The sequence below is a fragment of the Micropterus dolomieu genome, unplaced genomic scaffold (genome assembly GCF_021292245.1).
Source record: "Micropterus dolomieu isolate WLL.071019.BEF.003 ecotype Adirondacks unplaced genomic scaffold, ASM2129224v1 contig_9687, whole genome shotgun sequence".
Taxonomy (NCBI): domain Eukaryota; kingdom Metazoa; phylum Chordata; class Actinopteri; order Centrarchiformes; family Centrarchidae; genus Micropterus; species Micropterus dolomieu.
Window position 1 is genome coordinate 1 of NW_025738673.1, and position 10,962 is coordinate 10,962.

At 51.9% G+C, this 10,962-nt stretch overlaps 2 protein-coding genes across 2 annotated transcripts in view; one reads left to right on the forward strand and one right to left on the reverse strand.

Moving 5' to 3' along the window:
- Positions 1–119: 119 nt before the first annotated feature.
- heatr1 (HEAT repeat containing 1) lies at positions 120–8,785 on the reverse strand (the record flags this gene model as incomplete). Its single annotated transcript, XM_046041951.1, has 25 exons — positions 8,661–8,785; positions 7,939–8,094; positions 7,638–7,854; positions 7,410–7,551; positions 7,223–7,324; positions 6,972–7,112; positions 6,267–6,478; positions 6,027–6,160; positions 5,837–5,924; positions 5,652–5,753; positions 4,844–4,961; positions 4,643–4,750; positions 4,086–4,184; positions 3,879–3,967; positions 3,570–3,766; positions 2,985–3,106; positions 2,681–2,896; positions 2,504–2,582; positions 2,283–2,431; positions 1,929–2,121; positions 1,664–1,836; positions 1,397–1,561; positions 1,081–1,323; positions 607–837; positions 120–515 (listed from the first exon to the last, which is right to left on the reverse strand). Coding segments are annotated over exons 2-25 (3,858 nt in total), but the record flags the coding sequence as incomplete, so codon positions are not given.
- Positions 8,786–9,352: 567 nt separating this feature from the next.
- LOC123965433 overlaps positions 9,353–10,962 on the forward strand; it is a 5,560-nt gene continuing 3,950 nt past the window's right edge. The window contains exon 1 of the mRNA XM_046041952.1: positions 9,353–9,662. The gene's annotated coding sequence lies outside the window, so the exon portion shown is untranslated. The remainder of the gene's footprint in view (positions 9,663–10,962) is intronic.

Genomic DNA, 10,962 nt, shown 5'->3' on the forward strand with positions numbered 1-10,962 from the left:
GAGCGTCTCTCTGTGGCGTCTCTCTGTTCTGACACAGGAGCGTCTCTCTGTGGGGGACACAGGAGCGTCTCACTGTGGCGTCTCTCTGTTCTGACACAGGGGCGTCTCTCTGTTCTGACACAGGGGCGTCTCTCTGTGGGGGACACAGGAGCGTCTCTCTGTGGCGTCTCTCTGTTCTGACACAGGGGCGTCTCTCTGTGGGGACACAGGGGCGTCTCACTGGTCTCTCTGTGGGGGACACAGGGGCGTCTCTCTGTGGGGGACACAGGGGCGTCTCTCTGTGGGGGACACAGGGGCGTCTCTCTGTGGGGGACACAGGGGCGTCTCTCTGTGGGGGACACAGGAGCGTCTCTCTGTGGCGTCTCTCTGTTGTGACACAGGAGCGTCTCTCTGTGGGGGACACAGGAGCGTCTCTCTGTGGCGTCTCTCTGTGGGGGACACAGGAGCGTCTCTCTGTGGCGTCTCTCTGTTCTGACACAGGGGCGTCTCACTGTGGGGGACACAGGGGCGTCTCTCTGTGGGGGACACAGGGGCGTCTCTCTGTGGGGGACACAGGGGCGTCTCTCTGTGGGGACGTCCCCCGGATCAGTTGAGAGCCTGTGTTGCACATGGAGCTGCATCAGCAGCAGAAACTGGTGTAAAAAGTCCTCCTGGCCGGCAGACACGTGTCCTGCAGAAGGAGCCGTTACTGTCGTCTCCGCTCACCGCTTTGAAAACGCTGCCGACGGTGTTGGACACCAGCGGACTCCTGCTCTCCACCAGCAGGTCGAACATCACCGACAGCAGCTTCTGCTGCACCGACTCGTCTCCGAGGGCCGAGAAGAACGGCTTGGTGACCTGCAGAGACACGACGAGAGACACGTCAGCCACGGAGACAACCTTCCCTTTGTGACTCACTTCTGCTACACAGCGGACAACATACAGAAACATAAGAGCAATTATAAAACGGTGAATTGAAGCATCTTCAGCGGAGCAACCCTTTAACCCTGGATTTTTAAATCCAGTTTAAACTAATTTCAAACCCGGGTTTTCACACAGTTTTTATACCCTGGTTTTAGCCGGGGTTCGGGTTCGGCTGACCTGTTCCAGAGCGATGATCTGGCAGCTGGGGAGGTCGGGGTGGTGCTGGGTTGAGGTCCTCAGGGCTCTGATAAACAGATCCAGACAGTTCTGGTCCTCGGCCAGCAGGGGTGCCGACGCCTCGTTGTACTTCCCCAGGACGAGCTGCATCAGCTGGGCCTCGGCCCGCAGCACGGTGGGGGTGTCGGGGCCGCTCTGCTCCAGGAGCCGGTCCAGAACAGGAAGCAGGGCAGACAGGACGGACTGAGGAGGAGGAGGAGGCATCAGTGTTGCTCCTGGTTTCACTCTGAATGTGCAGGTGTGCTCCGGCTCTCACCTGTCCGTTGACGTGTCCCAGCGCTCGCAGCAGGCCGGCGGCGGTGTAGGACGGGCAGCAGGAGGTCTGAACGCTCTGCAGCAGCTGCTGCATCGACGCCTGCAGCTTCTTCTGCTGCGTCTTCACCTTCACAGACTGACACTCTTCATGGAGCGCGCCCAGAGCCTGCAGGTTACAGAGCGCGCTCAGTGACTGTTCCTCTACGAACACTGCATCCCCTGCAGATTAAACTGATCTCAGATCAGACTTCCGGTGAAACGGACTCACCTGGCTCAGGTACGAGGGGTCGGCGATGATCTCCTCTGAGGTCTTCAGAAGCCTCTCTGTGATTGGCTGGAAGGGAGAAGCATCGGCTCCTGATAGGCTCAGCAGAGCGCCGAGGGCCGCCCTCCGGACCTCCCGAACCGGAGAGCTGAGACAGCACAGCAAGGACGGGACCACTAGGGGGGAGAGACAGAGTCAAGACCTGGTGCAGGTGGAGTCCACATTACATCAGAACCCATCTCTTCAGTCTGGACCAAAGATTTCTTACCGGGTGAGTCGGCGGCGGCCAGCTCCTCCAGCGTGGCGTCCGGCTGGGCGCTCAGCAGGGCCCTGCCCACGTACAGAGCCTGAGTCTGCAGGACGGGGCCGACCTTCACGTCCAGCTGGTCTCCATGGTTACTGCCGTATCCCCACAGCACGCACAGGAACCTGAAGAGCATCGGCGGCTCGCGCAGGTGAACCTGGACGTGACGGTGAGTCTCAACTTTAATCTCCCTCCCTCTCCCAGCTACAGATAGCAGCTGGTTAGCTTAGCTTAGCACAAAGACTGGGAACAGGGGGAAACAGCTAGCCTGGCTCAGTCCAAGGGGAACTGAACGCGGTGTTGGAAGTGACCTCTTACCTGGATGAGCAGCTTCATCAGCTCTCTGAAGCCGCCGGCTGCCGGCCCCTCGCCGGCGCCGCCGATGACGACGCTGAAGAGGCGGCAGGTGAGCCCCAGGTAGCAGCAGGTGTTGGTGTCCAGCTTCTCCGGGTTCCACCACACGTCACCTGGCAGAGAGAGAACAGCGTGCTGTGTGTCTCCTCGGGTGAACTGTCGCGCCTGCAGGACCAGGTTCTTACCTTTGAAGGAGGCGTCGTGACACCTGAGGGAGGAGATGAAGTCTCTGAGCAGAGACACGACGACGCGGCGCTCTTCTTCCTGTTAGAACACGACAACACGTCAGAGCCAGCTGCTTCAGCGCAGCATTGGTACTTTTCGTATGAAAGGATTTATGAACGGAGGTTCTCCGGACAGACCTGCTCCTCTGGTCTGACCTGGGCGTCGGCGTCCCTGGAGACCTCCAGCAGGAGGGGCTCCAGCATCAGGTAGACCCTCTGAGCGGCGAGCAGGTGCTCGGTGCCGCTCAGCTCGCCGAGGCCGAGCAGCAGAGTCCGGTTCAGCACCAGGAAGGAGGCCCTCCCTCTGAGGCCGGAGCCCCGCTGCAGCTCCACCGCCTGAGCCAGCTTCTCCATCTGAGGCCAAACGCAGGGACAGAGTTACAGTCTGCCGGGAGCCAGACAGGTGAGTTAACAGAGGTAAAAGCCTCAAACACAAACTCACGGCGTCCCGTTTGCAGAAGTGCTCCATGTTGGCCAGATTCTTGGTCAGCGTGGAGACGAGACGCTGGTCGGCCAAACCTGCGAAGTCGGGCTCAGAGCTCCGCTTCATCACCTCGTCCAGCTCTGCGAGGACAGAAGAAGACGCTGAAGCTGAAACATCATCAACGTATCGCCTCTCCACACAGACCGTGTGTTAAAGCAAAGTCTCGCCACTCTGCGGCCATCTGGGTGAGGCGTCAGGTATCTGGGACTAACAGGATCAGGTCTCTCTCTGAATGAGCGGGCAGAGAGCCATGATGCTCTTTCTCTGGTCCCCATAAAACCTGCAGAATCTGCAGGAATATCTTAAACACTTTGATGACTAAAATAAGGTTTAAAAGTGTTTTTCTCTTCTACTGCACGTGCGCGAGCTTTCACAGCCTTCATTTACGGCTAAATAAAAATGTAAATGACTGACCTGCAGCCTTAAAGACGTGGGAAAGGGCAGCACGAGTGACGACGTCTATACGTTTGCATGAACCTGACATGATATTTAACGGCGTCCCGATTCCCTGAACGTGAACTCTCTGCCGCTTCACTCGCTCACCTCGAGCCCAGTTCAGGGTGAGCGGGTGTTGGCTGATGATGGAGGATCGGGCGACGCAGGAGGCGAGGCCGAGATGGTTGGACGAGATCACCAGGAGGGGCAGCAGCCTCCAGCCCGCCCTCTGCAACAGCTCGCCGTCCCCCCTTCCCAGCCGGGGGTCGGACAGTAGACGCACCGCCTCCGTCAGCACCGGCAGCCTGGAGGAGACGACACACAGAAGGACAGGAAGCTCAAACTTTTCTTTTCTAGAAGAACTTTAGAGATTTGAGAGTCGCAGCCGAGGAGGTTTTGTGTGTGTAGTTCACTGACCAGCGCTCAGCCACCGACAGATCCACTCTGTGCAGCAGCGACAGTAAACAGGACACGGTGTCCTCGGGGGCCAACACATCGATCAGCACCTGAAACAGCAGGAACAACAGTTAGCGGCTCGCCGTCGTCCCGCCTGGCCTACGGGGGCCGCTGCTGATTTAAAAGGGCTGCATCCAAACCTCCCGCCCAGTAACCCGGCTCACTGACCTCCAGCACTCTGAGAGCGGCGGCTGCGACCTCCGGCACGTCGTCCTGCAGACGCTCCTCGACGGCGTCTTTCAGGAACGCTTCCTCCAAAGTCTGCTGCTGCCGAGAGGAAACACGACCGAGACAACAAGAGGTTAAAAAGTCTGGAATAAAGATGGAAGGTGGTAAAAGGTGTGAAATGAACCGTGTGAATATTAAAGCCCCGTTTTTATTATCATCACTATTCTTTGTCTAACTTCTATTTGAGAGGTCATCTGGTCTCAAGCGTGGACCTTCAGTTCCCATAATGCTTTGGGGGATACTACTCATGTAGTATGATTACTGGAACGCACCCTCAAAAACTGGATGTCAAATAATTTCCTGCAGCCATCTGCTGGTTCCCTGGTGAACCACATCAAAGTCTCTGGTTCCGACAGTAGTTTAAGTTTCGAGCAGCACTTTATAAAATGGTTTTAAAAAGTATCATTATTATTATCACTGGATACTGAAGTAGACCAATCAGCTGCAGTGATCGAACTTTATCTGAACTGTCTGAAAGCAGGAGCTCTCTGTCGCACCTGTCCGGAGGTGATGATGCCCATCAGGTGCTCCACGGCGGAGACTCGGACCGACGGCAGCGGGTGTTTCAGGCTGAGCAGCAGCGACGTGTCCGAGTCGCCCAGAATCTGCAGAGAAACACACAAAGACAGAACGGGTCTGCGGTTGATACAGAGAGCAGAGGCCGCCGACGCCGGCCGGTCAGAGAGCGGCAGGCTTACCTGGTACTTCCCGCTGCTCATCGACAGAGACAGGAACTGGTGGAAGAGGCGTTTCCGCTCCGAGCTGCCGACGTCGGTCACGTGACCTGCGAGGACGCCGTCCAGAGCTCCACCGTATCTGACGGGGCAGAAACACACGAGTGAAGCTGATGAACAGCGTCACGTTTCAAAATGTACTGTAACTAAAGCGACCAACCAGCCGACATCTTTCTTCATTCGTGACAGAAAACAGTGGAAACCTAAAAACACAAATCCTGACAGCTGAGATCTTTGTGCTTGAAGATTATCAGATTATCATTCTGGCAACAGACTAATTTTATTAATCCACCGTTATATTTAGTTACCGCCATATTTGACGTTTACTGTGCTGCTCCATCTCTTCAAAAACCAAATCTGAGCGACAGAAAAGTTTGTTTGTCTCACAGGTTTATTAACGAGGGCAGGAAATCGTTATCGGACTTGAATTAATTAACCCTAAGTCATTTATTAAAGTTTCCACACCTTCAGTTTGGTTTTAAATAAATAAATAATATAATAAACACCTGGCTTTAATTATGTTAGCCTGGTAAAACTGTGAATAATCAATAATTAAAATGTGTTTCCATGCACCAATAAGCCCTCGGTGATCAATAATCTGACAACAGTTAAAAATATATCTGAAACACACAGTTGATTAATTAATTAGTTGATCGTCTAAATGAGAACCAGACCGAACAGCTAGTGAGAAAATATATCTGCATCATGACGAAGAGAATCGTTTCAGTAAGAAACAGTAAATGAAAAAGGTGCAGGTGTTTGCTGGACCCACCTGGACTCGAACAGTCGGACCAGAGGCAGCAGGCGCCGGTCGAGGGCCGACGCGTGTTCAGCAGAGAGCTCGGTCTGACACAGGTACTGGTCCAACAGCAAACTGCGAGAGGAACACGGCAAGACTCAGTCTACGGGTCACAAGGGGGGCGCTGCTGGTCCACAACGGCCAGGAGGAGAACTTACCGAGCCACGGTTTGGTCCAGGCCTTTGGTCAGAGGAACGGACCGCAGGATGGACTCCAACACGCCGACCTCGGCCGCCTCGGCCTCACCTGTGACGGAGAACAACAGGTAAACACAAACAGTAGTAATGAAAATGATTCCACCTTATTTCCTGTTGCAGAACATCAGCAGAGGCCTCACACGGTTCTCACCTGAGCTGCAGGTGAACACGGCGTGGATCAGGTGGGGCAGCAGGTAGCGCAGCAGAGGGCTGACGTCATGAGACGCCGCCATGACCTGCAGCGTGGAAACCAACGCGGGCATGGAGCTCAGGCGGCTGAAGGCTCTGCAGGAGAGAGGAGGAGTTAAACTGAACGCTCGACGGTGCCATCGAACCCCGTCCCCGTGTGGGAGGGGTCACACCTGCAGGGGGCGTGTCTGAGTGGTCCTACCTGGGCCCAGCGGCGCCCTCCTTCTGGTTCTGCAGCAGCACGATCAGGCAGCCCAGACCCTCCTTGGCCAGCGTGGGCTCTTTGAGCAGAGACTTGCTGATGTGCACGGCGAGCGTGTCCACCAGACTCGCCTCCATCACCACCTTCACCGCCAGCTGGCACACGATCATGTAGGTGGCGGCTTTGTAGTCCGTCAGCGTCGACTTCAGGCCCTGCGGGGACGACGTTTGAAATACGACACCTGAGCTTCTGCGCATTTTCTTCACTGAGCAAAAGATCAGAATGAATCCAGCTCAGGTCCGCAGCTAACGATTACTTTCTTTACCGATTAGTCAGCAGATTTATCGAGGCCAATCGACCGCTCTGACCAACAGTTTAAAACGAAGTTCAATTTAATCCGTGAAAGACTAAACGAGCAAATAATCCAGAGACAGGAATTATTTTCCTGACTCATAACAGTAGCTGACGTAATGTTTCCTTATCGATCGTGTCTGCAGCTCTAAAACTGACAAAATGACCATTTAAACCAGGAACTATCTGCTCAAAGAATAAAAACAAGATAATGAATCTGACCCGACGTTTAAAACCAACTCAGCTACAGAAATATTGAGAAAAACACAGTCCTGCAGCTTTGACCTCTGACCTCCTGTCAGACAGAGAACGAAGAAGACTGGAAGACTCGCAGACTGTGAACGTGAACGTTACCCTCTGAACATATGGCAGCAGCTTGGAGATGACGGTGTCAGACACTTTGTCCACGGCGTCCAGAGCGGGGACGATGGTCGAGGCGTAGAAGGAGAAGATGACTCTGAGCTGGGAGCAGCTTCCAGAGTGTCCCGAGTACGCCTGCAAACGAGAAGGTACAGATGTGAGAAAGCAGGTGAAGAGCTGCAGCGTTCGCTTCCGGCCGTACGCGTCAGTCAGAATGCAAATACATCAGGACCTGGCGCTCTTACCTGGATGGACTTGGTGACCAGGGTGCAGATGAAGTCCATGAAGCTCAGGTCTGTGTAGCAGTGAGTGATCAGGGTTCCTCTGGACAACGGCACGCCTGGTTTCTGAACAGACAGCAGCACAGCGTTCACATGCAGCGCACACACTTGTATATCTGAACGTGAACAGCGTGCGGCAGCAGAGTCGGACCTGCAGGCAGTGCAGCCAGTTCCAGCGGCTGGTGGCGTCCTTGATCCTGAGCAGCTGCAGGACTCTGACGAACACGTTGGTGTCGTGATACGGCAGCGCGCACGCCAGCAGGCTGTCGCAGTTGTACAGCTGGATGTGGAAGCTGCAACAAAACACGGGACTCTGAACACACATGTTCGATCTGACAACACGGCCGACTCTGAGAAATACAAAACGCGCCGTCGTTACCGGTGAACCAGCCACTCGATGCACTTGTGAGCCGGTTTGAGGAGGAAGTACGGGCAGAGGCGGGTGAGGAAGAGCGAGATGCCGGCGTCCAGCTTCTCGTTGACCTCTTTGGACTGGACGCTCCGCTCCAGGGTCAGCGAGGCCCGGCTGAACAGGGTGTCCTGGAACTCCTGGAAGGCGGGTTCGATTCCCAGCAGCTCCTCAAACCCTGTGCAGCCTGGAGGAGGAGAGAGGACGGTGTTATCGAGGCTAGCCAGAAAACAGGTTGTGCAGCCACACCAACACCCTGTGCAGGACTCACCGAGGGCGTAGAAGGTGCTTCTGTCCATGGCGGCGGCATCTTTGGGGTCGAAGAGGAGCGAGGCGACCTCCCTGCGTGTCAGCAGGTTGGGGTCGTTCTGAGGCAGCGCGAGCCTCTTCAGCTGGTGGGCCAACGACGTCATGATGATTTCTTAATCTGTTGGAGACACAAACATAAACTTACAGTCTGTTTCCAGTTACCTAAAGGCGTTCAGGCTATTTACATAAATGAGAGGTGAAATAACCTGAGGAGTATTATTATTATTTAGTCCCAAAACTTTAAATCAGTATATGTTTAAAATGAAACCACGTATCTACTTGCTCCATTCTAGTTACATCAAACCAAACTCCGCTGGATCCCCGCTTCACTTTAACAGCTAAACTGAACAGTTTTGAGCCTAAAGACCGGTGAGAAACTGTTGTGAAAAGAGGATGAGAAGATAAATCACTGGAATATGTTAATGCCGAACAGTAGAGTGGATCTATGTGGTTAACATAAAGTCTTAACTCCAGTTGTGTGTAGAACGAACTCTTTTAAATAAGCGAGAAAATATTAAACTTGCAGTTTCTCAGGGGAGTTTGGCGTGTAAAAGAATTCCAGAGCAGAAACAGAAGTCCGTTATTCAGTATTCAGATTGTAATCCAGTGTCGTAGCTGCAGCCAGAAAACAGTGTTCGTATGATGTCTTTACAGGCACTAATAGTTAACTTTACATTTACTTACGAACTACAGCAACATTCATGTTACGCTAACTGGCCGACTTTTCGCTCCTGAAACGAAACTAACTGTCTCACAACCAAAGATTTACGGACATGTAGGTTTCTTAAACACGCCGGAACAATAATTCCAACATTCAGAAAGGAATTAAGAGACTAAAAAAGAAGACAAACCTCTCACCTGTTTTCAGTACGTCTGTAAAACACATGGGCGCACGCTGCTGTTAGCTGCAGCGACCTGATGATTCTACATCCGGGTCACGACGGCGTTTCCTGTAATGGGAGATCTCATCGCCAGGTACTTCCGTCTTCGCCCAACACCCGATCTTTTACTAATAAGACTTTCATTTTGAACTTTTACTTTTTCAATTATTACTTTATTCCACGTTGACAAGCCTAGAAGCACACTCTTTCTTACTGCTAATATATTTCACATGAGTATTTTTTGCCGCAATGATTATTACCTGCTGTGTTACAGTCTACGGTTAGCTCTCACTCAGTAATGGGAAATATGGCATCCGTGTTAGGAGACAGGTCCAAAATTAATGCTTTTCTATTGAATCAGAATTTTGAAATACATTAAAACAAATAACTGAACAACGATGTAAAAAAAAATAAATAAATCTCCGCTCGCCAGATTTCACACGTTAAAGGACGTGAAGTATCTCGAGCGCATTGTATGATCTTTGGCAGCGCGCCCTCCCGCCACACGGGGGCGGTGAATCCCGCTGCCTCCGTATAAAAAGCTAAACAACAACCTCTCCGTTTGGCTTCTTGTTAAGTTTGTCAGTCGACATTTCGAAGTCGTGTCTATTTTACACGAACTGTTTTGAGTTATCACATCTTTATTTTTGTCGTTACGTCGCCAACTTTGCTATAAAAGTGGAAAACGGACAGGAAACGGTCACTTCTCAGCGCTACGTGTTTAGCTAGCAGCAGCTAGCCGGCTGTAGCTTCACCTTAAAGCTCCGCCGTTACCGTTACCGGCTTGTCGAAGACTCCGCTGTCGGTGAGTAGTTTGTAGTTTGTAGTTTGCTGCTGTCGTTTTGTTCTGTGTGTTTTATTTTGTGTCGACGCCCTGAGAGCTAATTAAAGCTAACGTTAGCAAAGCGACTGTTCGTTTTTCGCGGGGCCCCGCCCACCGCGTAACATCATTGGTCCTCCGGGACGTCATCTGTCTGAGCTGAGCGCTGATTGGCTGGAAGCTGACAGTCCCTTTAACTGTGCAGTTAAATGACTGAAGACACGTGGGTGACTGTGACTGTGCATCTTTAGTAGTTTGTATGTTTTTTATTATTTATTTATATTAATCTATCATTTATTTTATTTACTTAGTATTTATCTATTTATATAAACATTAATTATTATTTATTTTATTTATGTTTTTAATCTGCTGTCCCATCCTAAAATAAAGAGAACATAAAACTGATTAGTACCTGTGGGCTGCACTAAGAAGCGGGGTTACTGGCTTATCCGGGTAACTTCAGGTGTAACTTCCCGGCTCTGCTAAAGGTGGACAGGTGTAAACCGAGGTCTGTTGCCATGGCAATCTACGCTGCATCTCTGAACTGCTCCGAGCAGTCGAGTTAACTCTGAGGAGGTTTTAATATCGGATTAAACCTCCAGGGTGTAAAATGTGACTATTGAAGTCAAAATCTGTACAATTACACAGATAATTATGCTGTTCTACCAAAGTGTGTGTAACGTTAACCTTTTTAATCACGTGTTGCTGCAGCAGAGACGTCCTGGCCGCCACAGAGCTCCTGTTTGCTTCAGATCCCTGCAAACTGAACCCCCAAAATGGTAAATTTGATGCAACCTGAGGCCGAGAAAAGCAGCAGAAGCTCAGATCTGAGAGCCTGGAACATCAAACTTTGGTGTTCCTGCCTGAAAGTGACTTGATTATTTAAACATCTGCAGCTCAGCTGTTTTTAGAGCTCAGGAAACTGGACCTTACACCTGAAGACGTCTCTTTGGACGTTCTGATTGGATGATGGGGATAATGACCAGCTGTGTTTGACGGCGCCCTCAGCGGGTCGACGCAGGCCGCTCTGCAGAAAGCCTTTAATTGGCTCAGGGCGTGAGGGCTGCTGGGTAATCTGGAGGTTCACCTGTCACACCTGCTGAACAAAGGACAAATCCTTCGTGTGTTTGACGTCCTGCTGACATTTTAGTGTCGGTAGTTATTTATAATAATCAGTTTCTTCTTCTTTAAAAGTGAAAGTTACTCTTTTGTTTCTTCAGGCTGGGTTTACTCTGTGTCACATGTTTAAGAGGTGGGCGGAGTCTGAGCTCTAACAGGAAGTCAG